Source organism: Netta rufina (assembly GCF_964035555.1).
Source record: "Netta rufina genome assembly, chromosome: 27".
Lineage (NCBI taxonomy): Eukaryota > Metazoa > Chordata > Aves > Anseriformes > Anatidae > Netta > Netta rufina.
The window spans coordinates 6,153,210-6,178,329 of record NC_140151.1 but is presented as its reverse complement, the minus strand read 5'-3'; the positions used below and the strand labels follow the sequence as shown (position 1 = coordinate 6,178,329).

Below are 25,120 nucleotides of genomic sequence, written 5' to 3'. Positions count from 1 at the left end.
CCAGAGGGCTTCCTTAACACTAGCTGTGGCCTATTAAAGAGGTTCGCCTTAGGGCGTAACTGGTCTTTTTCAAGAGCAATTTCCTGCAAAAGGTCTAACTGAGAATCTGGGGTATGTCTGGTCTGCCCATGCAGGATCCACTCTCAGGAACTCTGTATTGTAGTACATTGCAGTATTTTCCCAGACTGAATTTACTTTCTCATAGTTCTGACCTGCATCTGCAGGTACAAGACAGAAGAACTGGGGTACACATCCAGAAAGTCAGAAGGCAGACAAAAGGATGCTGTTGGTGGGTGGAGCAAAGACCATGGAATTCATTATAATAAATTCCATTTTCTCTTTGTGCATTTACCCTGAAGTAACTCTGTGCTGAGTCTGCTGTCAGGCTGCGGGAGACCTGTGGGAGAACAAAACCTGATTTGTTCTGCAGCGTGGAATCACGGGAGCTCTTTGGTGTTCTCTGCTGCCTCCTGGGTGGGGACTTACCAGTGCCTCTTCCCTAAAATCTGCCCGGTCCTCTTCTGCAATGCAGAGCTGGATGCTGGATGGTGAACAAAACCTGCCATTCGCTGCTGACCTGCACACATTTTCCAGAGTTTAGAGCAGGGTAAACTGGTAATGGTGACTGCTAGAGGCTTTATCCTACTGGGAGATTTTGAGTTGCAGGTGTGTGGTGGGCACCTTGAAGAGCAGAGATGGAGGGTGTATGGTTTGTTGAGATCCCATGCTCCAGAGGAGGATTCATGTAGCCCATGAAGAGGAGCGGTTGCACCGATGTTCTACAGGTGGCAGGGGAAGTTCTCTTCCAGCAGTAAGCACTTGCACATCTCTGGTGAGGTAGCTGACAGAGCTTTGAGGGGCAAAGTTTTACTGCTGAGGCCAGGGAAAAGTGCTGATACTGCAGGCATTCATTGAGAAATGTCCACTGGGAGAAATAAAATATTTGATCTCCTTCACTTTTAGAACAATGGTGAGACTCTCATTAGCTCTGTCAGGTCAGCGGAGCTCTGTCCTCACTCTTACTCTACAGAATTGCTCCCCTTCCAAAGTAGTGTATGAGTGAGTATTTCTGGGACTCTGGGACTCTGCTTCTCTCATCCAGAGGCATCTTATGTAATTGAATTAGACCTTAGCAAAAGCTACTGTGAGATGAAATCATCCTAAATGCTGATCAGTGAGAACAGAGCTGTGGGCATACAACAGAAATGTGCACATCTCTTCTGAATCATTCATTAATTGCCCTTAAATGGAACTCATGAGGTTCAAGATTTCAAGTGTTTTTTCTGCAGATCTGCCAAACTGTTCTTCAGAGCATTGCAGTAACTGGAGAAAGGTGCAGGCTGTTGTACTGTGATCAGGGTGCTCTGGTGTGGGTTGTCGTCCTTGCTGTAACGTTCATACCATGTTGTCCAGGCCTGTCAAGGGTGTTCAGGAAATGAATGAATCAGCAGTACCTGGAACAGTTAGCTAGTCATAGAAGGGGATCAGCAAAGGGATGGGTTTCTAACATCTTGGATGTCTGTATGAGATGTCTTTATGGGACTGATAAGGAGTAGGAGCGTGCAGTTGCACTCCAGACCTCAGGGAAGCTGTGCACCTTGCCTGCAGAGATGCAGCTGACTCCTATGGCTGCTAATTGCTAGGTGTGTAATCCATAATCTGTAGGCGTATGGGGCGGAGCAGGAAAATTTTTTCAACTGCTTCCTTTGTTTGCAACTTCCTGTGATGTTTTAAAACATGACCTTAAGCTCAGATACTTACATATGAAATGCTTCATATATTATAGTTTGGGAAACAGGAAAAAACAATGGTTTACCACCTTCTTCCCTCTCAGAGGTCCCATTAAGATAGATTCATGCTGTACAAGTATTATCTCTACAGACATCACAGGCTGGCTGCTGGGAAGGGGGACTGCCCATGTAGGGCAGCTCTGTGCCAGGATGAGCAAACTAATCTTGCCACAGTCCCTTTAGACATCACCTTTAGAAGGAAGAGGAGTGACCTTGTGAGTGTGGAGTTTGATTTTGGAGGAACATGAGGCTCTGAGAACCTGGGAGAAGAGTTAATGACTTTTTTTTTTTCCTTTCATTTTGCATGGGAACCAGAAGAGCGGGGACAAGTCCTGCTCTGTGAGCTGCTGCAGTATAAGTATTTCACCATAATCTCAATGGCCCTCCCTGAACAATCCCCAAGAGCAAATTAGTGACAAACAGATTTTGCTAACACTTTATAGTTTTTGCAGATATTCTTGGCAATGCCTGTTATGGACTTTGATGTTGATGGCACAGCCCAGTCAATATTGCTCATCCAGCTCCCAGGAGGGGGTTGTCTAAAGACCCAGATCAATTAGAGAGATGCAGAGAATGGAGGTTTCCCATGACTCATTTTTCTGTGATTATACTTTGACGCTGTAACCACTTCGTGGTAACCTGCAGCACAGCACTGCCACTGTCACAGATGTTGCCTACAGATGGCTGATCTACACTTGTAATTCCACCAATTTTCTTGCTGATCCTCGTTTTATTTTTGCCCAGTTGCACTCCATGTCTGTCCAGATAAAAAAGCTGAACAAATTTCAGCTGACTGTGGTGTGAATACTGACTGGAATTAATTTAAATTTTGGCGCAAGCCTTCCTGCCTTGTTACTGATATTTGAGCCCTTCCTCAAACTAGAGAATTTATGTGTCAAATCACAGGTGTATAGCTTGTTTTGTTTCTTGCTGTGAATATTAAATGGAGACTTCTTCCACTCCTCCACTCTCCCCTGTGAGCTCTGTGCAGGTCCCTGGACACCTGTCAAGCCACTGCAGAAGCAGGTAACAGAATTGAATACACCACAGAGTGCCTGGTGGTTGAAGGTTTTTCTTGCTAGTACAAGCTCAGAAGAAAATAATTTGAGAAATCAAAAGAGAAGAGATTTACAAAAATGGTTTATACCTTCTGTCAAATTGCTTGAGCTGACACGACTGAGCAAGAAGATCTTGGTGCAGACCATGGCATCTAGGTACACTGCAGACCTCAAAGACCAAGTAACTGCTGAGAGTAAATGTACAGTGAAAGGTCTTGCTTTTCCCCTTACTGCTTAGCAGCAGTGCAGAAAATTTCTCTGCAAAAGTAGCAGAGTGCAGCTTGCCAGGTAGGGACTGTGCGTTCATCTGCTCTCACAGGATGTCAGTCTACATTGCCTCCAGGCATGCACTACAGCCAAATGCTGGATCTCTCTCAGTCTTGAGATCCCCAAATAGGCATAACACTGAGGTATCTCAGTGGATCTGTAATCTTGCAGTTATAGCAGAGTCAGTGGATCCAACAGAATCAATAGCTGGGCTTGATTAGCTGCAGCTAATACGGGTCTTGTTATATCTTTCAGATTGGTACTTGCCTAAGTGAAAGCAGAAACTTGCACCATACGCACTAATTAAGAAGTGATTTGCCCTTGGCCCCTGTACTGAGCGTAATGCTCAACTGGCTTCCCAGAGCTGGGATTTTTTAGATTCAGGCTGAGTTAGGTGGTACTCTTTGCTCTCTAGAACTGTCTGGTCTCTAGCAGGGGGGAAAAAAACGATGATGGTGAATGTTAATCCTTTGGTCCTTTGGGCAAGATGTCTTCTGGTCTAGTGGATGGGGGAGCTGATCGCAGCAGTTGCTGAACACTTTCCATCTGAGAAATATTCTCCTTTGCAGCCAGGATAGCACATGGTCCATGAGTATTCCTTTTCTGTGAATGCGTGCAAATAAGATAAATTGGTGTGATAAAATTTTCAGTTGCATTGCCTGGCTCATCCAAATGAGGAGCAAAAAGAACACCTTATGACTCATGTCATGAGTTGCCAAAGGGGTGCATGCAATTCTGTCTGCTCGGTGTCAGTGTAGTGAGGGACAAGGGCTGTGTAAACTTCCCGATTTCAGGCTTAGACTGTTACCTCTCCAAGAACTAAACTGTGGTTATAAAGGCAAAAGGCAGTTATCTCTTGGAGTGAGACAGCAGTTTGCTTCATCTCTGAAATCATGCCTTTGGAGGCAACTGTGCATTGTTCAAGAAACTTAACATGAAGACCTTTTCAGTTTATATTTCTGTATTTCCAGTGTGAATCCCACAGCTCAAACAGTTCTGAACTGATGGAAAGCAGTTAAAGGGTTACTTAGATCAGGGGTGTAATGGGGAGAGATTTCCTATGCCTATTAGCTGCTGAGCTTTGCAAACCCAGTCCACTGGTTTTCTTCCAATTTTTCATCTGTCCCATGCTTCTGGGTACCAGTTTTTAGACTCATGTGGGGACAAGTATTTGTAAACTGGCCTCCCTCCCCGCCCAGCCCTGGTTGTTCTCTCTCTCTCACACACACACGAAGGGATAGAGAGGCAACCAGCGTGAGAGCAAGGCCTGGAAAATCTGTGCATAGCAAATCATTGTCCCTCTTCCACCACATAACATCGCATAGTTTCTCCTCTGATGGAAAGCTGAAGAGCAGGTGTCAGTGTGCACCTTCCATGTCCTTCCTCTGGCTCATGACTGATGATTCCAGCACTATGGAAGCTGAGGAATTGACTGTCTGAGAGGTGAGGCACCAGCAGCTCCCATGGACTTTCTGTAAAATTACGTATCACCGTGCCAGAAACAACAAATGCCATGGCAAAGCAAATCTCAGCCTTGCTGTGCTAGGAGGACTGCCTGCTCTGAACATCAGAGTGCCTAGCTCAGCACTGCAGAGCACTGCTATCTGCTTATTTATGCTGGTATCACAACTGTTCTCTCTTAACAGCATGAAGCAGCCTGACAGTGGCAGTGATTTTCATCACAACTGTGCTTGTGTGAAGCTGGGTACCTTCCATTACCTACAGCTGGGCAGCAGTAACAGAATTGCTAAGGGTTTAAATTATTCATCTTTTGCTGCTGACTCAGCTTTAAAATTGCATTCTTGTTTTCTAAGGTAACAGCTTGTTACCAGAACCAGGGAGCCTGGCTGCTCCGTGGAGTCTCAGCTGTGACGGGAGCACTGGGAGCGCTGTCCTCTGTAAGCAGACGGGACATGCAGCAGGGTGAACCCTGGCACACCCTTGTCCTTGCTCCAGGAGGGCGTAGCGAGACAGGAGCAGCTCTCTTCAACAGCTTCAGCCCTGGACCTGTCCTGGCATTGTTTCTCAAACTGCTGAATGCAGAAGAGGCTGTACCTCATTCTCTGAGCAAAAGCAGCAAGAAGTTTTCTCCAAGTATTGAAGCCCACTGTTGAAGAGAGGTATTTACTTTTTCCCAAGGCAATGTGTTTAAGACGCTCTGCTGTCTGACGCACTCCCTATTCCCTTATATGAAAGGAAAAAAACAGCTGAGGACGGACTGGCAGCAGCCTCTGGTGCCCAGAGATCACTTCTCTGGTTACATGGAAGATAACAAGGCAGAGGAAGGAGCCTTGCATTCTTTCACAGCTACATCATAGTGCAGCTGAAGAGCTTCTCCAAAGGCTCTCAGGGAAAGGTCAGTGGCAAGACTTCGTATCTTGAAAAAAAACAAACAAACAAACAAACAAAAAAACAGAAAACCCTCTGTATGTGAAGGAGTAGTTTTCTATAAAGATCTCATCCTCCTAGTTGCTGACAGGGTGCTGCCCTCCACCCTACCTCTGTCTGCATTTGGTGCTGGAATTCAATCTTAGGTGTAAATCTGTAGTGCACTAGTCCTGCTGTGTACTGTCGCAGGAGCTGTCTCAGGACCACAGAGGGAGAAATTATTTTTCCTGTGTATGACATATTACAATATCTGGGGAACAGCACTTAAGACAATACTAGAACCCTGGCTGGTAAAAAATCCCCTGAAGCCCATGGGGGTGCACAGAGTGGCACAAAAGGGAGCTGACAGCTATTATTCGCTGTAACTCTCAGCTGCTTTTTCTCAACATGGGTTTGCTCTTTCTTAGAGAGTGTTTCTGTTGTGTCTTTTGTAAATCTTTTCCCTTTTCAGAGCTCTGATTGAGCTCTGTATTAGCTCTTGTGGGGGCAACACAACTACAACTTGAACAATCGCAGAGGCCTTTAAGGAGATATTTATATACTCAGATGTCGCTAAGGAAAAGGCATGGTATAAAATCCTAAAGAATGAGCAATCTGGCCAATCTCAGTTCATGGTCTGAAGACAGGTAAGTGTTAAGGAATTGCCTGAGACCTTAGTCTCTTGAAGTGTTTTCATAGAAATGAAAGGAGCTTTGGGATTAAGTGCTATATGTTTATTAGAGTTGTATTCATTAATTTTCATGCTCTTCTGGGCTCTGATTTCTCAGGCAGGATTGTGCCCATACTTCTGTTTTCTCCAGAAGTGCTAGCTGTGTCGAAGATGTTACTGTTAGGTGTAACAGGCAAGGTGACAGTGACAGAATGCTAATAAAGTGAGTCGCTCAGGAGTATTAGATTTCAGAACTGATGCATGCAACTCGCCTGTCTGTGATCATAGAGGGAGAACCTCAGAAATGCCTCAGCCAAGGTGGTAACGAGTGAGGTGAGACCTCATAGATGGATCAGTGAGAAGTGGTCAGAAGAGAATGATTAATGAGGGACTGCAATTGATGTAGCAGAGTTCTAAGAGTTTTAAGTGTCTCCAAGTTTGCTTAGAGATAGAGCCTGCACCAGCCCTACAACCAGCTGAAAAAATAAATGGTTATCAGTGTATTGCACGCTTCAAGGCAAACTGCTGTGCTCTTCCCCTTCTTCAGGGCAGGGAGTGAGCAGGCATGTGCCTACCACCTCTCAGGACACTGCTCATTCCTGCTCTTTGCAATACCCTTCACCTCTAGAACTACGGAGATATGACTGGTCATGGAGTTAACCCTTGGGCTCCATACAGTTGCCTAAACACAGGTATCTTGTGCCACACAACATGCCATCCCATGGGTCTGCTGTGGTCCTGAACGTGCCAGCCTGCGTCGATGCCCCAGACAGCCTGGGCTGCCTCTTGCTGCCTCTTCTGAGGTCTGACGCAGGTGGTGGAGGGCTGCTTGCAGGCAGAGCTCCAGGTCTCAGTGCAGCAGCAAAGCCTTTGTGGCTCGGCCAGGCTTGCCAGGGCAGTGCCTGGTGGTAGTTCATCTCTGTCCCTTAGAGAAGCTTTGGGAAAAAAAAAAAAAAAAAAAAAAACATCCCTGCGAGGGGCTCTTAGATTTAGGCACTTTCCTCATTTCTCGTGGCTGCGGAGAGGCTCTGTCTCAATGTTGGGGACCTGGGGCAATTCCTTCTCAGCACCCAAAGCACCCTGTGGTTACTGTCCCTGTCCCTGCAGCACCTGCATCTGTTCCTTGCTCTGCACACAGTCTCAGGGGCCTTGTTCCACACACAGGTGGAGAGGTCTCAGGGACTTTTGCACTGTTCTTCCCAGAAGTGTGGTATGAGGTAACCCCAGGTGGACCGAAGGACACAGGTCTCATTTCTAGGGCTTTGTCAAGTGTGCATGGCACCTGATTGCAGCAGGTCCTGCATGAATTTTGTGTTATTCTGAGCCAGCAACTCCTGTTTGGCTCAAGAGCCCTAGCTAGTAAGATTCTGTCTTCAGGGTGCAGAGGACTCGTATTTGCATTCATGATATACAGCTATGCAGGGGAAAAGAACAGCAGGATCCGAGACACTGATGATGTTGGCCTGTAGGTTCAGAGCAGCAACACTTTTTAGAGCAAATGCAGTGCCCCAGCCAGAAGTTACATTGCCCATCATTGTGATAATTAACATTTGAGCTCTACCTGAACTGGAGGTGGAGTCTGTTATAGGTCAAACACCTGAGGAATCCCAGGCTTCCAGGGAAGTACTGAATTGCACTAGACAAAGGGAAGGCGTTCTCATTGGACTGAGACAATGACTATTCGTTACTATGATGCTTCAACGTGGCCTTTGCTCAGTATAAAAATCTTAGTTTCTACATAATGCAAAGCACTTTTCTGCCCTAACAGGCTCTCTTGATCTACTTTTCCTCCTTCAGCTGGTATAAGCTTTCCCAGTGGTGGGCTGGGCTGTTTTATAGGAATTCCCTAGGGGGATGCAGTTGGCAGAGCTGGTTTTGTTCTTTCGGCAGCTGCAAGTGTCACAAGCTGTATTTATCCGTATGCTGCCCGGCCCTTCCAGGCGTGATCAGCTCATGGCCTCACTGGATGGCCCCAGTGCAGAAAGTGCTTTGGCCTTCTTGAACCTGTAATTGGCAAATAGGACCTGGTGAATGGTAGCTAGAAATAGAAACCAAGCTGTGCAGCTCCCCGGCACTGCCCCAGTGCTTTGTCAAGGCTGCCCAGTTTAGCATCTTGCCCCCAAATGGGGTGGGAAAGCACTAGCAGAAGGATGCATCCTGCCACCCAGGAGTGCCAGGTGAGCATCCTGTGGTGCTCTGTGCTGTCATCCCGAGCCTGAGCATGAGGAGAGGGTGGGAAGGGAGTGGTCTCCAGGAGGTCTGTTCCTTTGGACGATCGGTGTGACTCCCTTGCATGTCTTTCAGAGAGGGCATGCACCAACCACTGTGGACCCCTTGCCTTCTTGCTGCAAGCAAGGATCTCCTGAAGGGATGCTGGAGCAGGAGTCTGCTGCGCAGGTAGAAGGGGGGAAGGGGCGCGTTCATTATGTTGCAGTGGGCCCCAGGCCCTACAAAGGGCCTGGAGCTGCTGTCACTAGAGCTCATCTGCCACATCAGTTCCATCTCAGCGTCCCTCACTTTGGGACCTTGCCCCGGCCAAGGTCCGCAGAGACCAGTGGACTGTCCGGGCTCCTCTGCTGACTGCCTCCAGCCCAGCCTGCTTCGTGCAGCACAAACCAAGAGGCGGTGTGGTTCAGGCCACAGCATCGTTTCATTTTGTGGTGTGCTTCTGAAGTTCCATCTTCCCTTGTGCTGTTTGAAGAACAGGGTTTGCGCACACGGGCTCCTCCCTGTTTACATCCCGCAGGCATGTTTATGAGGTGTGCGTGGGGCACGGCAGTGTCCAGCCTGGCAGCCCTGGCCCAGCCAGTACGTAGAGCAGCTGTAATCTCCAAGCTGCATACAGGAGACTCCCACCGTGCTGGCAGGCACGTGAGAGGGGAGATAGGGTGCAGGCCTCCTGTTGATAAAACTCTTCGGGGCTGGCTTCTCACACTTGATTTGGCTGCAGCATTCAGTGTAAGTGGGCTGATCAGACCTGCAGACCCTGGCTGTCCAGGGCAAGCTGACTGTCCTGCAGCGATGCCATGCCTGCATTACATGAGGGTGAGTACTTGGGCAGCCCTAGGCATCGTAATGGGCTCACTGGGCAGCACTAGGGGGAGAAGAATCGGGTCAGCTCTGAGTGTTTTTTTGCACAAAGGAGTTTAGATATATCCTGGTTGGGAATATGGATTTAAGTCTAGTTCAGAGAAAAAGGTTCCCAAAAGATGGCAGCCTAAATGGGTCACAGAATGGCAGAATGGTTTTGCTGCCCTTCCTAGGTAGCTGGGAGCTTGCCTAAGGTCATGCTGGGATTCAGTGGCAGAGCCTGGCATTGAATCCAGAATTCCTAGTTCCCCCTGGTGCTGTACTCACCTTGTCCTTCTCACTGCTGCTTTGCTGGGAGATGTGAAGTGCCCACTAGGGTGTTTTTTTGTTGTTGTTGTTTTGTTTTTCCTCAGTTTTAATGGTACATGTTGATTTCTGTGTTTATCATCTTTCTTTTTTTACCCACCCGAAGCCCTGGGACAGGTGCACAGGATGACGTTTCTTTCTAGGCACAGTGCTGCACTAGCTCTGCTGAGGAGCAGGTGGCTGTGCTGCCACAGCTTTTACTCGCATGTCCTCACCAGGGATCAGCTGGCAGTGATCTACTGCCAGGCTTGTGCTTCAGGTGCTTTCCTGTTGGTGCTTTCTTCCCTGCATGGCTTCCGGAGGCTGCACCCCAAGCGCTGGCCAGGCCAGCCTGGCTGCACACTGCTAACAGTAAATCTGCAGCCATGGCACAGGGTCTGTGGTGCGATATCTCACAGCCTGCTCATCATAGCAGAAAGCCCCCTTCTCAGCACTTCTGCTCACGCAAGCAAGCAAAGCAGGTGTGGACTAGCCCTGCTGAAGCAGAGGGACAGAACGAACTAATAGAGACTGCAGAAATTAGGAGGAGTTTATACATAACACTAGCAAAGAGAAGGAATTTTCAGCACGAGGCACTGGGTCAGACCCTGATGGCATGCTCCAGCCTCCAGCCCATCTCTTCAGTGCAAGGGCACTGCCCAGAGCCCAGGGCCAGATGAGGCTGGCTCATAAGGTGTGCCTTTGTCCGTGGCTTGCATCAGATGGGCTCAAAGCATATCCCCATGTTCCCCCTTTCACTGGCAGTGTTTGTTGTATGTACCTGCCTGAGCCATGTCGTGGACCAGGAGGGCAGTGCGTTAGGAAAGTGGGAGATAAAAAGCAGTCACAGTGCTGCCACATCTCTGTCACCAGCTGTAAGCGCTGTTATGTTGTAAGAAGAGGTGTAGTTCCTGAGCAACAAGCTCTGATGTATTGTCTTCAGTCACAGTCTATGTATTTTCTGATGAGGTAAAAATAGCTTTTCTTTTTCAGGATATGCAAAGAGCAGAGGCTCCTGCTAATATCAAAGGAGTGTGACAGCTTTCCCCTGGGTGCACCTCACCCCAGCTGGTAGGAGCAGTAGCTGTGCTAGCTCTTGCCTTGCTTTGGGTCTGTGTGAGAGGGACAATGTTCTGTTCTCCAGCTCCCTGTTTGGGTATCTGGACCAGCCCCTGTTCCTCTCTCCACTCAGTGCTGCTGAACCCAGCACTTTACTTCATTGAGAAGTGGTGCTTTACAAAAGGCAGAACAAAATCTTGATGCTACTGCTTAGAAAATCCATCAGTAGTAGGTGGTAACTGACAGACAGGCTGTCACAGAGCTGCAGGCTGTAGCACCAGGGGATCCTTATCAGAAGGATCAGTCTGCCATGAAGGGGCAGCTCCCAAGTCCTTGTTCATCGCAGATTAAGCTGCTTCTGATATACACCCTCCTCCAGTCCTGAAACTATTCCAGCTTCAGCAGCTATCAAAGGGGATCTGTGAGGGGGAGGGAAGGAGCCAACGCAGATGCTGTCTGCACCTGGACATGCTCAGCAGGGACAGAGCTAACCATGGCCCTGAACTGCACCACCAGTGACAGTCCAGAACATCTCTTCTGTTAAGACTGAATAAAAATGGACTTTCCAAAAGCTAGTTCGTTATGATTCTGTAAAGATGGAGGACTGTGCATAATAAATGGGCCAGGTGACTGCACCTGAAAACTTGCCTCCTCTTTACTACCTTCCAAGCTCAAACTAACAGACAAGTTGCCTCCCTTCTCCCAAACCTGTCAGGGGCCCTATTTCCTTTACTTTGTGATTTCTGCTCTGCCAGTTGTGCTGAGTTCTCTTTCAGCTCTAACAGCCCCCTCGCTGCAGGAACATGCGCAGAGTTCTTGCTTTCTGCATGGTCAGATTCTCCTGCATGCAAGATGATTGTGCCCCCACCCCTGCACTCTTGTCACTGGGGGTCTCTGCTGCCCTTACCAGTCTTTGACCTGTGATGATCTGTTGAACAGTGGTATGTGCCCTAGGGAGGCCTGGAGTATTGTGAAATCTCCACTCAAAAGAAAGGAACATGGACAAGGGGTTTACTCAGGGTTTTGCATGAAATGAGAGGAAGCTCGCGTGGCAGGTGCCTTCCAGGGATGACCTCTTGGTGTCTTGACTCTCATCAGTCCTATTAAAGTCTGCAGACCTGCCCTAAATCATGTGGGCAGGGGTGAGGATGGTGAGAGTATAGGTTTTGGGCATATATCCTTTTATCTGATGAGCTTTCCCAAGGCTTTTGCTTTTCTCTTTCATCTGGGTTTGCAGTATGTGCCTGGTAGCCTCTTCTCTGCTCTTCTGGCAGCCCGCCTGAGGCTTTGCTCCAATGGCTTCTCTGGAGATGCTGTGCTCTGCTGAATGCTTTCTTCCACCCAGAAGGCAGAAACCTGACAGTAGGTTTTGTACCCACTGCAGACACCACTGGGAGTATCAAGCTTCTGTGAATGCAGATAGGGAAGAAAGTTCCTGTACAGCAGACAGTGCGGTTTCTCTTTCTGGGTATTCTGAGCTGAATCCCTGATTCAATTTTCCTGATCTTCCCTGATCTTCATAGAGAGACCGTAGGATCCATCTCTGACTGCGCTTAATATTAGCAACTGTTTTAGTTTGCAGGACTGACTCCAATCTGATGAGAAGGGCTCTAGGTTATCACCTGGAATCAGCTGGTTGAAGTCAAAGCACTTTGTTTCAGCAGGCAGGGGGAAGGGCCAGTGGATCCTAGCAGCCTCTAACTGGGCAGGGCTTCTCTTTGGGGACTGCTGGAGTCATGGGCTTGCTGGAAAGGGTGCCCAGTCCCTTTCTCTGAGCATCTTTGGCCATGTCTGCAGCCAGACATGGGCCCGAGCAGTCCCATCAATCTGCATGCACATCCTTGCAGTGAAGGGGTCCCACCTCCTCCGGAGCTCCCCAGCAAGCAGCCAGCTCAGCCCCTTCCTCCTGCTGGGTGCTGAATAAACAACAAAGTATTTGCAGTCCCTGCCCAGGCTGCCTTGCCGCTCCAGCAGAAGACTTGTAAACAGGAGAGAGAAGTGGGCAGACAGGGTGAAGAGTGCAGTGTAGTGGGATGCATGTGTGCCTTTCACCAGTCTGGAACAGCACGGCAACTTGCTGCTTGCCTGCTTCCTGCTGGCCCAGAAAACAGTGATAGCAGCATCAGCTTCTGAACTCGTTTGCACTTGGGAATCATCTATGTGCAGCATTTAGCAGCGTGTGCTGAGTGGGTTCCTGACAGATGTAGCCACTTTTCATGGAAGGAGGCAATGTTGAGACCCTCCCTTCCTTTATCAGCAATACGCAGAAGGAGCTGGTGGAGCTCCTCCCAGGGTGGGAGTGAGAACGATGGCACTGCCCGAAGAGATTAGAGCAGAGCTCCAACTGTGGACTGAAGACAAACAAAGCAAGATTACTGAACCTCTGACTGCAGCCCTTGAAATCCAGCCTGAACCTCTGGTTTGGCAGAACATCCACTTTGCATATTGCCTTAGGCACAGCTACAGTGGAGGGGCTTTAGTCAGGCCCAGGCTGCTGTTGGAGTGAAGAGGCACTGGGGGCTGGGACATTGCTATGGTGGCAGTGATGTAGCACAGGGCAGGGCTTTGCAGGCAGGGAAGGCATCTGTGAATAGGGATCGAGGAAGCCTCCTGTCAGGGCCAGGGGAGAGAAAGGGAAAAGGTTGATTGTCAGGAGACAAGGGGAGCTGTTGCCTGAAAGAGAAAGGGAAGGGGAGAAGAAAAGCACAGCCCACCGCACTGTGCTTGTTTTTACTTCAGGTCTTGAACATTTTGCAAAGTCCAGATCTTTGGACTTCTGCCTCTGGGAACTGCTGTAAGCAGCATCCTGCTACTTCACAGCTTGAACATCCACAAGTCTGTGGCACACAGCACCTATGTGCGGGATTTAGCAGTTGTGAGAGAGTGCAAGAAGTGCACAATGACAAATACGTAAGTTTATTTTCTCCTCTTAGAATAACTCCTTCCTGGAAAATTGCTGGGAAAGCAAAGGTGAATGGAAAGAAACACTACAAACAACAAAAAAGGAAAACCACTGGGGGCATTCTTTGATCTGGAAGCACTTGCTGCACATGCTGGGGTACACGGATAGCAAGAGACTGTGTGTGTGCAGCAATGCGTGCACAAATACCAAGTGGGTGCATGTGGCGTGCCTGTGCTACGCTTCGTGCTCATCTGTGGATTGTGACTGTGCAGTGTGAGCGCATCTGCATTTAGGTGCATTCATGTTGTGCTGGCTGGGATGTGTGCGCATCTTTTTGATACGCACATACGCTTATGTCCAGAGGGTCTCTGCATTTCTTGCTGTCACTGCTCCTTTTTGTCAAAAAGGAGAGGGCAGTGACCCAATATATGCTTAAATTCCCTTCCTAATCTCGTGCTGTCAGGCTGGCTGTGACACCCAAAAGTAACACGAGCTGTTGTGAAATAGTTCCCCTGAGTGACGGGTAGGTAGTCACAGAGTGCACGGGGACTTCAGGAAGGCAACATGACTGCAGGTCTCTTCCCTCTGCTTTTGCTATCAGAGCTGAGCTCCCCTTTCTCTGGCTGCCTGTGCCACCCGGCTGCTGGTGTCTGGCACCCTGTAGTTCTCTGTGCTACCCTGAGCTGGTCCCAGTGAGCAGGGGGGTGTTCGCTCTGAAGCACCCAAGCCTGAGCCCATCAGGAGGGTCCCACCACCCCTCTGCTTCAGGGTGGGTGTTACCTGTGAGATGCCGGGCTCCTGGGCATGTCTGTGGGGCTGCTTGGTGTTGCCCTTCCCAAGGTGTTCTCTGCAGCTCTGACCTGCTCCCTGTGCTTGGCAGCAGGCATCTGTTTTCTGCAGGCAGCTTGCTATTAAATATCCTGTCTGACACAATAATGGAGAGAAAATGAACAAATTCCATTAGCGGCTGGCGATCCCTGCAGGGTCTGCGTTGGAGCAAGGAGTAAGATGGTATTTTTAGAGAGAATGCAATGTAACTTACTGGCTCTCTCAAAGCTGGGGAGTAGATAACCAAGGAGGGGGAGAGGGGACACCAGGCTCAGGTTTCAGCCGAGGTGCCGGACTATGGCAGCACGAAAGGGCAGGTCCCGTCCAGACGTGGCTGTGAGTATACAATGCACTTCTCCTTCGTGCACAGAGCTCTGCTTTGCTTTTTTGCCTGCTTCCTGCTTGTGGTCTCCGCTGCTGGGCGTGCTGGGGCTTTGGGAGCTCCTTTGCTGCCAGAGCCTGTCAAGTCTTACCATGTTAATCTTCGCAGCTCCATGCGTGTCCTGTGGGTGGGAGAGTCTGGCTGAGCTGTGCTTGGAACTTCCAAGGGGGTTGCTGCCGAAGGTCTGTGCTGGTGTGCCTGCAGCATAGCTGGGGTCCTGACCTGAGATGCAGAGGCTTCCAGCAGGGTCTGAAGTTGGAAAAGCTCTTTGCACTCAACCTGTTGGTTGAAGCTGTCAGTGTTTCCTCACTGGGATCCAGGCGCCAACGTGCACTTCTAAGGGCAGTGCCAGCACTGTCCTCTGCCTCTTACAGCGGATCAGCACGTACGAGCAGAGAGCACCGAGGTGCCCCGGTGTGTCTCCTGTGTGCTTGCAGCCCTCCACAGGGCTGGCAGCCCTGATGTGTATTTGAGGGCTCCTCCCAGACGGGCAGGGCTCTCCTCTGGGGTGGCAGCACGCAGTGCCAGCTGGCTGAGGGCATGCCTGCTGCACGTGTTCCCCGGCACGCAGAGGCTGCACGCCAGCACAGGGCATGGCAGCGCTGCCCTCCTCCACCTGTCCCTTTGTCCTGGACAGGGCCGTGGCACTCAGCCACTGCCTATGGGAGCCACAGCTGGGTCCTGCGTGGGGGGTCAGGACACCCTGTCTGTGGGCCTTCCTTCTTCAGGGCGTAGCAGGGCAGTGGGCCCTGCCATGGGCTGCATCTCTGGGTTGGAGGATGAGGGCAGAAAGGATGGAGGATGGCTGGAGGCAGCCAAGTGGTGCTGCTCCGGTTTCCAAGTTGGAATGGCTGAGGCTGGGAGGACAGAGGTCCTGAGCCCAGCTCCTGCACCATCCTGCCTAGGTCTGCCACCAGCGCTGTCCTCAGGCTGCGCTGCTTCCTGCGCCTGTCCCAGGAGCTCACTAACCCTGGATGCTCCTCCACAGCTGGGCTGTGGGTGCCGAAGGGTGGCTAGTTCTGGCAGGACATATGCTCACATAGCACAGGAGGTCCCTTGGGGACTCCAGCATGAGGGGTAAGAAAGGGGCTCTGATTTTCTAACAGAGCGGAGGGCAGGGGCGTGTGTCCTGCTGCCATGCCACAGATGTCTCATGGCTCCGTGCTGCAGAGAGCCCTTTGGGCTGCACCTAGCAGGCAGTCACCAGCTCATGGTCCCAGCCATACAGAACTGTCACTGCATCTCCACCCTGTAGTTATCCAGCTTTTGGTGAGCCATCTCGTGGTCTTCATTTGCTGCCTTAACCACTAAATAGTGTTGCTAAAAGTATTGCTGCACCTTGCCGAGGTGGCTGTCTCAGTGGTGCAGGGAAGCACTACCTTGTTGCAGTTTTCATGGCTGCAGCATGTGCAGTCAGGGTCATTGTCCCCGATGACACTGTGGCTTCCCAGTGGTTTCTGGAGGACAGCAAAGGCAGGTTCACTAAAGCTGCATTCTAGTGCTTGTCCATCGCTGCTCGCTCTCAGCCAGGATACAAGCATTTGCTGGGCCAAGGGAGGCTGCCATAGTTGCAGCGGTCCCCTTACAGTGTCATCCCTGCCCTGCCAGCAGCGCTGGGATGAGCCATGGCCCCACGTGGCTCTCCTGCCCCTGCTCGAGGATGCTCTCCACCTTGAGCTCCATTTCCAGCCCTGCCCCATCCCATCAGATTTGGAGCATCTCAGCTTGTCCCAGCAGTGTCCACCTCCACCTGCCCAGCCTCTGCCTGTCCTGCCTGGTCTCTGTAGCCACATGCTCTGCAGCCAAGGGCCAAGGTGGCCCCATGCCAGTGATGGGGGGGATGAGCCCAAGCCTCATGGTTTTTCTTTCTTTCCCAAAGGCCGATGCTGCGACCAGTTTCCTGAGAGCTGCAAGATCTGGGAATCTGGACAAAGCCTTGGATCACCTCAGGAATGGGGTAGATATTAACACCTGTAACCAGGTAGGTGAAACCCAAAGGGGTTCTGGTACCACCTCTCGCTCATGTGGAAACATGCCGTGCGGTGGCTCTCCCCAGCCCAGGTGACAGCCACCGCATCCCTTCCTTACTCTTCCCTGAAGGATGGGGACAGGGAGGTGCCCCGTGGCTGCCTGGTTGCTTGGCCCTGCTCTGGCAGCACCTGCCCTGATCCTGGCATGGAGCAGAGTACAAGTGGGCAGGCAGACACTGTGGCAGAGCAAGTTTAAAAACCCAAAGGAGACGTGCCTGGATCACTGGCCTGGGTTGCTACTGTATGGCAGCTGTCCTGGGCAGGCTCTGCTTGGAAGAGGCTCTGCGCAGCCCCCAGCCTGTGGCTGCTGCTGGGCAGGGAACAGCTTTGGACCCATGGTCTCTGGGACAGGGAGAACTGCAAAAGCTGAAGACCCAGGGTGCCTGGCAGTGCTGTCTGGAGGGTAGCAAAGTGCATTGGCAGGTAGGAGAGCAGAGGCTTCTTCGGGGCCATCGGTGACTGGGACAGCTGGGAGAGGCTCAGCTGTTTGTCAGAGGGCAGAGAGAAGAGCGTAGCACCATGCAGGACTCACTCCTGGGGTTATCTCTAATGCTTGGGCTTTCAGATTCCCAGAAGCTGCAGCTGCACACAAGCAAAGGATGCTTGCAAAACTCCAGTCTCGGTGGCATGGGAGATGCTGGGCGGGTGGAGCCCCCCCCCCCAGCTCAGAGCAGGGACAGCTCTGCCACAAGAAAGATCTGCAGGCTTGTACATATTTGACAGTCCAGAGGAATGGCTTGCACATAACTGACGTATCTGTGCAGCTGCCAAATGCAAGTGGCTCAGCCTGAATCAGGGTAGGTGCTGCAGGGAGAGACTCAGGGGGCTTGGGCCGAGCAGGGCGAGCGGACAGACAGCACTGTCAGCTACTTCCCAGAGCAGCAGTGATGCTGGGCAGGCTGCCTCAGCAGGTAGCACAAATGGACCTTCACCTGGTTCAGTATCAAGTCCCCAGGCCAAGTGTGGTTTAAAGCTATGATGTGTGCACTGCAGTGGCCGGTGCAGTTACTGCAGACAGGTTGCCCCAGGAAATGTCTCTGTCTCCTTTTCTTTTCTGGCTGACAGTGGTGTGCAGAAATGCTGGGCTTCTGCAGGCCTCTGGGGCATGTTGCAGCTTGCATTCTCCTCGGCAGGGCACTAGAGGAGGCTTGGGGAAAGCTCGTGATGTCTCTCATTTTGTTCCTCAATGTGTTACCTGGATTATCGGTGGATAATCAGCATCCAGATAATCTCAAAAACTCCTAGGATTGCATGGGCATATGGGATTTAGATCAGATGGGTCTTGAATGGAAAAGAATTAGAAAACTTTCTATTTCAGCCCTCCAAAAATGAGCTTTCCATTGGGCTCCCATGTGTGGGCTCAAGGCTCTGACCCCACAACCTTTTTGGAGATGTATAGGGTTTGAAAAGAGGAGAGGCCAAGTGACACACTGTTCGCACAGGGCTGCAGGGACTTGGTTGGCACTCATCACTGAGCAGATATGCTCGTACCTGGCAGGATCTCCCAAGTTGCTGTGCTTCATTTGGGGATTTGGCCCACTCATGAAACCCAGCTGCTGCTTCCTTGGGCTCTCTTGGTGCTGTGCTCCTCCCCATGAAGGACTGAGGACGTGGCCCTGTGTGCTACACTTGTTCATGCCCCATGCGTGCAAAGGCTGGAGCAGAGCTTGGCGGTAGAAATCGTCTGGCTTTGCTCAGTGGGGTACTGTGGCTGCCCGGAGGAGAGGGGCAGGAGCAGGGTGGCTGTGCGTGGCCAGGCTTACCCACACCTTCTGAGAGGGGAGCCTCCACACGCAGAGCACGCCAAGGATGTTCACTCACTACCGATGACAGCCCTAAAAGCAGAGGAAGGATTTTTACGTCCACGGCTTGGGTACTGCTAGTGCAGACGAATAGATGGGTCTAGAGAGGGCTCTGCATGGAATCAGAACAGAGACAGCCATCCACGAGCTAAAGACAATAGCTTTGAATTTCTTCCTCACCCAGAGGTCAGTCATCAGCTGCCTCCATCCGCTGGTATGAGTCCTGCTTCCAGCCAGATTTCTGCAGCTGGTGAGGTGGTTTAACACTTTGACAGAGAGCATCAGGCCGCAGCATGATGAGGTGCTTCTTTCAGTGATGCTGTCTTTGCGCGGGTTCCTGCCATCTCCCTGAGGTTAGATGGCACTTTGGGGTTTCCTTCTGAGGAATATCAGACCTGTGGGAAAGGTCCAACCTCACATGTCCTGTATAGAATAAAGAGGGATATATGTGGTCAGACCTATCCCACAGGTCCTGTATTCTTACACATGTGCAGAGACCTTGACATGCCATCTGATCTTCATTCTGCCAGTTCCGTCCTCTTCATTGTTGCCATCTGCATCAGTGCCCTCATCACCCGCCGCTCCTGTGTGCCGAACCCATGCACACTTCCCTCTCACCTGTGGAGAGCTGGAGGCTGAGGCTGAGCAGACCTTGCTGCTGCGACCCGTGCCAGCAGTGGTCAGAAGGGTGCCGGGAGGTGGTCCCTGCTGGGGTGGCCAGCCACAGTCCTGATGGGAAGCTCAGGGCAGGGTCTGCATCAGGGCCAAATTCTGAAATGAGGCACAGCAATGTGGACGACCTCGCGGGGTGCAAAGTCCCATCTCTTGCGCTTTTCTGCAGGGCTGTTTGTCGCATTGCCAGCCAGTGCCTGGGATTTCTGGGAAGCGTTTGCGGCAGAATACAGCACCTTTCAAATCAAACACAGCCCTTGGCGGTTTTGGGTCAGATGAGCTGTCAAGCTGAAGCAAATGTGCAAAACAGCCTGCATTGTTCCTGAAGCTCAAATATCAACGGGCCACTGGGAAACAGTCTTCTGTAAACATCGCACTTAGCACTGTAAGGCCAGAGAATAATGATTCCTTGCAGGTTTTCAGCTTTCAAAAGGTTATTTAAGACTCCTTTGTGTAAAAGGACATAGGTGCTCAGGAGAGCAGCTCAGCATCCACAGTCTTGCCCTCTGTATGTTTTGTTGCATGCATGAGTGTAACAGGGAAAAAGTGCGTGTGTCTGTGGTCACTTATCCAGCTCGTGAGCTCAGGGAGGTGAGGGTGCCAGCAACCACGGGAATGGAGCTGTGCAGGTGTGTCCCAGTCAGAGAAGCTGGGCTGGACCGAGGTGACGGTCTGTGTGTAGCCAGGCCTGGCTGGGGACCGTTTCCTTTCAGTGGCCCTGTTCTGTGCGTGCTGCAGCATCCCCACTTCATTCCCCCTGGGCAGCAGGCCCCTTGTGCTTGGGGCTCCAGGGAATGCTGGAGTTGGTGTGCTGAAGAAGCCCGTGAATATGTATGTTTTTGCTGGCTGTGCAAATCAGACAAATTCGTGACACCAACTATGATCTTGGAGGGCTGATGTCTTGAGCAAGAGGGAGGTAGAAAACCTTTTACAATATGATAACCCACTCTGGGAGCTGTTGTAAGTTTAACTGGAGTGCTGAAGGTTGAAACTGGAGCTTACCCTGGAATTTTCTGTGCCCCTACCTGCATTCAGGTGGGGATGAAGCAATTCTGTGACGTGACCTTCCAGTACTCTACAGAAGCTGAAACAGATGGTTAGGAGGTGGAGTGCTTGGGCAGGACTGTGTGCTCCCAGGGAGCTGGTGGCTCTCTGCCATGTGAGCGAGTTGCACAGGGGTGAGTAAGCATAATGCATCCATCTGGGAGAAGCAAGGCACTTTTCCCTTGTGGGGAAAAAAGTGCCATTTGAAAGTGCCTGCAAATATTTAACGTCTTTGCCAGCAAATATCCCAGCCCTTCTGTTCACATCTGGGAAGTGGAAGAGGGAGTCAGAAATAATGAAGCAGAAGCTATTTCGGCAGCCTCTGGGGTGCTGGCTCGCCTGACCCTGCCTTCTGACAGCCCAGGGATGTTCCAAGGGCATTCTCCAGCCCTGTGCTCCAGGGGTTTCATGTATAGGAAAAAGGAGAGGTAAACTGGAGCACCTGCAGAGACCTTCCCAAGAAGTCACCTGCATTGGTTGAGAGCTTCTAGGAGCAGGCAGAGCTAGAGCAGTGGCACAGCCAATGCTTCCCCTGCAGCCTTTACTACAGTTCAGTGCCAAGGGAGCAAAGCAGCCCCTATGCTGGGCATGAACAGCAGGATGGAGCTGTTGGTGGGCAGTCTGTAAAGCTAGCTGCTAGACTGGAAGCTCCTGAACTGTTATGAGTTAAATTGAGCTGCTACTTGGATAAAACCATTGGCCTAGGCAGAGCTGCTCACTGCACTTCTGTCTGTGTAAATGTTAAATGTTAAGGTTTGCACGCACACTTACACAGTGTGTGCATCCTCCTCACTCTGAGCCATACAGAGAGCTCAGCTCTGTGTTTTAGCTGTGGAAAGCATCACTGTGGGCGAGTGATCTCAAGGATGGACATCTCTGGAAAGCCACTGAAGTGGAGTCAAGAGTTGACATCAGGGATGTGTCAACTGAGACAGTGTTTGTGGGGCCACACACACCCACTGAGAGATGGGGACGTCCAGCCATAGGAAACAGTCTACAGGGGCTGCACTTCTTGCTCATGGGGAAACCTCTACATTAATCAGCAGCTCAGCAGCAGGGCTATGTGCAGTTCCCCTGGCAGCATGGAGCCGACTGTGGCTGTTGTGCTGATGCCAGTGCAGGGCTCGAGGGCAGGACAATGAGTCCTGCTCCCGGTAGCCAGAGCCCTCTCCAGCACAGGCCAAATGCTCACAGTCCAGTCTGTACAGGAGCTCAGGGCAGACGGTTCCCTGGAGAGCCTCAGCCCCACCGTGTGACTAATGCCCCTCTCCCACCTTTGCTCCCTCCAGAACGGGCTGAATGCCTTGCACCTGGCCTCCAAGGAGGGCCATGTGAAAATGGTGGTGGAGCTGCTGCACAAGGAGATCGTTCTGGAGACAACGACCAAGGTGAGGAGAATGGAGTCTGGTCACGCTGGTCACTACTCCACGGTTTGCTGTTGCTGCCAGACGCCAGTGACAGATGGGCAGTGAGTCGTGCTGGTTGCCTTTCGCTGCTCGGAAGGCTGTGCTGGGGGCAGTGCTGCTGGGCTGGGGGGCCAGGACCTGCCTTCGCTCCCAGTGAGTGAGAGGTTCTGCCCGAGCCTCTGTCCCTTGGGGGCCACAAGGGCTACTACAAGCTCAAGAAGATAGTAACAGAAGCCACAACCTGTGCTTGTGCTGTCCTTGCCTCTCCACATTGGCTGCCCGCTTACATCAGCCCTTGCTGCCCCAGGGCAGCCCCTGTGCACTGCATAACTGGTGTGGTCTTGGTGCCATTGTAGCAAGCCTTGAGAGCTCTGGAGCTCCATGGATCATTGCCTCCCTGTATCACCATGACAAGGTGTGGCTCTCACTGTGTGACAGGTGAGACAAAGGCACAAGCAAGCTGGGCTGAAAAATGAGCAGCCTCTGGCACTGTCCAAAGGGCTCTGGGAGTGGGCCTGGCGTGCCACCTCCCCAGTGCTCTGGCAAGACTCGGGGTGTGGAGCAGAGTCTGGTATTCTGCCCCCACCACCTCAAGACACAAGTTGGAATAGCCTGTGTCTGCATTTTCTGGCCTGCATATCCCTTAGCTCTGCTGGGATGCCTTGGCTCCCAGGGCACACTCTGCAGTTTTGCCTGAAGGCTGCCAGCTCAGCTCCCCCTTCTTCCCTCCCCTACTCATCCCCTGGTGCTGGCGATTTGCAGAGCCTGACAATGCATGCAGCTTTTGCTGCCAGTAACTTCATGAGAAATGTGAGATCATTCTCTTCCCTGGCCAGCAAATATAAGTCTACAGCAGGGATGGGGCATGGAGCTCGAGCTGCATGGTCCTAACCCGGCCAGATGCTGCCAAATGGCAGCAGCCCTGTTTCCGTCTGTGTTAGTATACATGTCAGGCCCCTCTTTTCCCAAATGGGTTGTTCCAGCCCCTGAGTGCTGCCCTGTGGTGTCTTTCAGAAGGGAAACACAGCCCTGCACATTGCTGCCCTGGCTGGGCAACAGGACGTGGTCCGGGAACTGGTGAACTATGGGGCCAATGTCAACGCGCAGTCACAGGTAGAGTAACATAGGTTGGGTGGGAAAAGCCCCCAGCATGTGTGGTGGTGGTGGCCTCATGTGAGAACTGTGCCCTGCGTGGGTACTTGAGCAGCCCTTTGCAGTTTCTCTAGTCCTGTTCAGGGTCAAGGATTGCTCTGCCAAACTCACGAAGGACCACGAGGGTGTGAGTGGGTGGGGAGGCTTGAGAGAGATGGGAGATGAGTCCCTCTCTGGTGGGAGTCCAAGGGAGCATGCACAAGCATACTAAACCCTTCCTGGGAAGACTCATGGGTGATGCTCAGACACAGCTGTGAGTTTTCCTGCAGCCCTTGCATGTATGATCACCATGCCTCCTTTGTTCACTCTTTCGTGGACCTGGTGGGGCTGCAAGCCCTTCGATGTGTGCCTGATGGGAAAAATACCCCCAGAGTTAAGGGAGTGTAGAGGCAGGGAGTGGAAGGCAATGTTTTATGGGTTGACTGCTGAAAAGCATCTCCTGGTTCTTTCTGGATGTGGGTGCCTTGGGCTTCTGCTTTCCAATTGCTCCAATGTTGCCACTAGATTTTTACTTTTCTCACACTGTGTGCGCTTTTCCCCCAGTTCAATGAGCTGAGGGGGTGGCTGTTGGTGGGGTGTAGATCTGCAAGGATCTGGAAGAAGGGTTGTGTTGACGTGCACGACTCTGTTTGCAGAAAGGCTTCACACCCCTCTACATGGCAGCACAGGAAAACCACCTGGAAGTTGTCAAGTTCCTGCTGGAAAATGGAGCCAACCAGAACGTAGCCACAGAGGTGAGGTCCTTGGGGAGGACGCTGTAGCCTTGCTTGTTGGGGCTGCTCTTGGATGTGCCAGATGCTGGTGTGGCTCCTCAGCTCTCCCCCTCTCACCTGCCTCTCTTTCAGGATGGGTTCACACCACTAGCTGTGGCTCTGCAGCAGGGACATGAGAATGTGGTTGCTCACCTTATCAACTATGGGACAAAGGGTAAGGTCCGCCTGCCCGCCTTGCACATTGCAGCCCGCAACGATGACACCCGCACAGCCGCCGTGCTGCTGCAGAATGACCCCAATGCTGACGTCCTCTCCAAGGTGTGTGGCTCTCCCACCCCGTATCTGGGAGCTTTTCCACATCCCCAGGGAGAACAGCAGCTTGGTATGCTGTATTTATCCATCCTTTCAGCAGGGAGCATGTGTCTGGCTGGGCTGATCCCTCCTTCTTTCCCCTAGACTGGATTTACCCCCTTGCACATTGCAGCCCACTACGAGAATCTCAGTGTGGCCCAATTACTGCTGAACCGTGGAGCCAGTGTCAACTTCACACCCCAGGTGAGTGCGAAGTGGTGTGGCTGCTGGAACTGGCACTGCCCCAGCGCGAGGGGAGGATACTGTGACTCCCTTCCACGTGGTGAACAGCTCCAAGGGTCCCTTGGAGAGGTGGCACTGTGCAGAAGATAGCACGCTGGTACCTGTCTGAGGGTTGGCCATTAATAAGCAGCATGGGACTTTTCTACTGCATCTCACCTCTGTCACAGCTGTACTCTTGGGACATTGTGTCCAGGCCGAGGGAAAGCTGGTGTTGCCACAGGGCAGAGCTTATGCCCCTGTAGTTGGTGTGCCATTTCCAGTCACATGGGTGTAGACAAGCCCACAAGCTGGCACTTTTCTGTGAGCCCTGTGCAGCTTCTGTTCACAACTGGAGACGGGGGCAGGTGCCCACCCCCTGGCCCAGCCATCCCTGGGCAGGGATTTCGCTGTTTCCTGCCCTCTGTTGTTTGCCCCATGCTTCCTGGCAGCCCTGCAGGGGAAAAAGAAGGGGGTGCTCCCTTTAACAGACTCCCCTTCCTTCTGTCAGAATGGGATCACTCCCCTGCACATAGCCTCCCGTCGAGGCAACATCATCATGGTACGGCTGCTGCTGGATCGTGGGGCCCAGATAGAGACGAGGACCAAGGTGAGAGCCCTTCCGAAGCACCAGCAAGTGCACGGGTCTCCATCCGCAGGCTCCCTGTGCCTGAGCACTGCTGCGCTGTGCTCCCCAGCACGTACCCTGTGAACATCGTGCTGGGGCATGACCACAGGTCTCTGGTGCACTTTCAGTGCTACTTGCACAGGTTGAGGGGAGGCTGCATGCATGGCTGGTGTGCCTTGGAGACCAAGGGCGAGCTCACTTTTGCCTTATTTTACAAACAAGTCACAAGTCTCTGTTCTCTCCTGACCTTTCTTTGCCCATGCTGAGCCTCTGAACCCTTCTCTCCCCAGGACGAGCTTACCCCTCTCCACTGTGCAGCTCGCAATGGACATGTGCGAATTGCAGAGATCCTGCTGGATCATGGGGCTCCCATTCAAGCCAAAACCAAGGTGCCCATGGGACCCT

At 51.7% G+C, this 25,120-nt stretch overlaps 1 protein-coding gene across 9 annotated transcripts in view; it reads left to right on the top strand.

The window, feature by feature from the left end:
• Positions 1–9,104: 9,104 nt before the first annotated feature.
• Positions 9,105–25,120, top strand: part of ANK1 (ankyrin 1) — a 36,828-nt gene continuing 20,812 nt past the window's right edge. For 7 of the 9 annotated variants that reach the window (XM_084302319.1, XM_084302317.1, XM_084302314.1 and 4 more), the window contains exons 1-9: positions 14,560–14,652; positions 16,578–16,679; positions 21,536–21,634; positions 22,667–22,765; positions 23,440–23,538; positions 23,650–23,835; positions 23,974–24,072; positions 24,599–24,697; positions 25,006–25,104. In XM_084302319.1, coding sequence (XP_084158445.1) covers positions 14,614–14,652; positions 16,578–16,679; positions 21,536–21,634; positions 22,667–22,765; positions 23,440–23,538; positions 23,650–23,835; positions 23,974–24,072; positions 24,599–24,697; positions 25,006–25,104 — 921 coding nt within the window. In that variant the 5' untranslated portion in view covers positions 14,560–14,613. Of the gene's footprint in view, positions 9,198–14,559; positions 14,653–16,577; positions 16,680–19,371; positions 19,588–21,535; positions 21,635–22,666; positions 22,766–23,439; positions 23,539–23,649; positions 23,836–23,973; positions 24,073–24,598; positions 24,698–25,005; positions 25,105–25,120 lie in introns of those variants that run through there. The other 2 variants (XM_084302315.1, XM_084302318.1) reach the window with 2 other exon arrangements.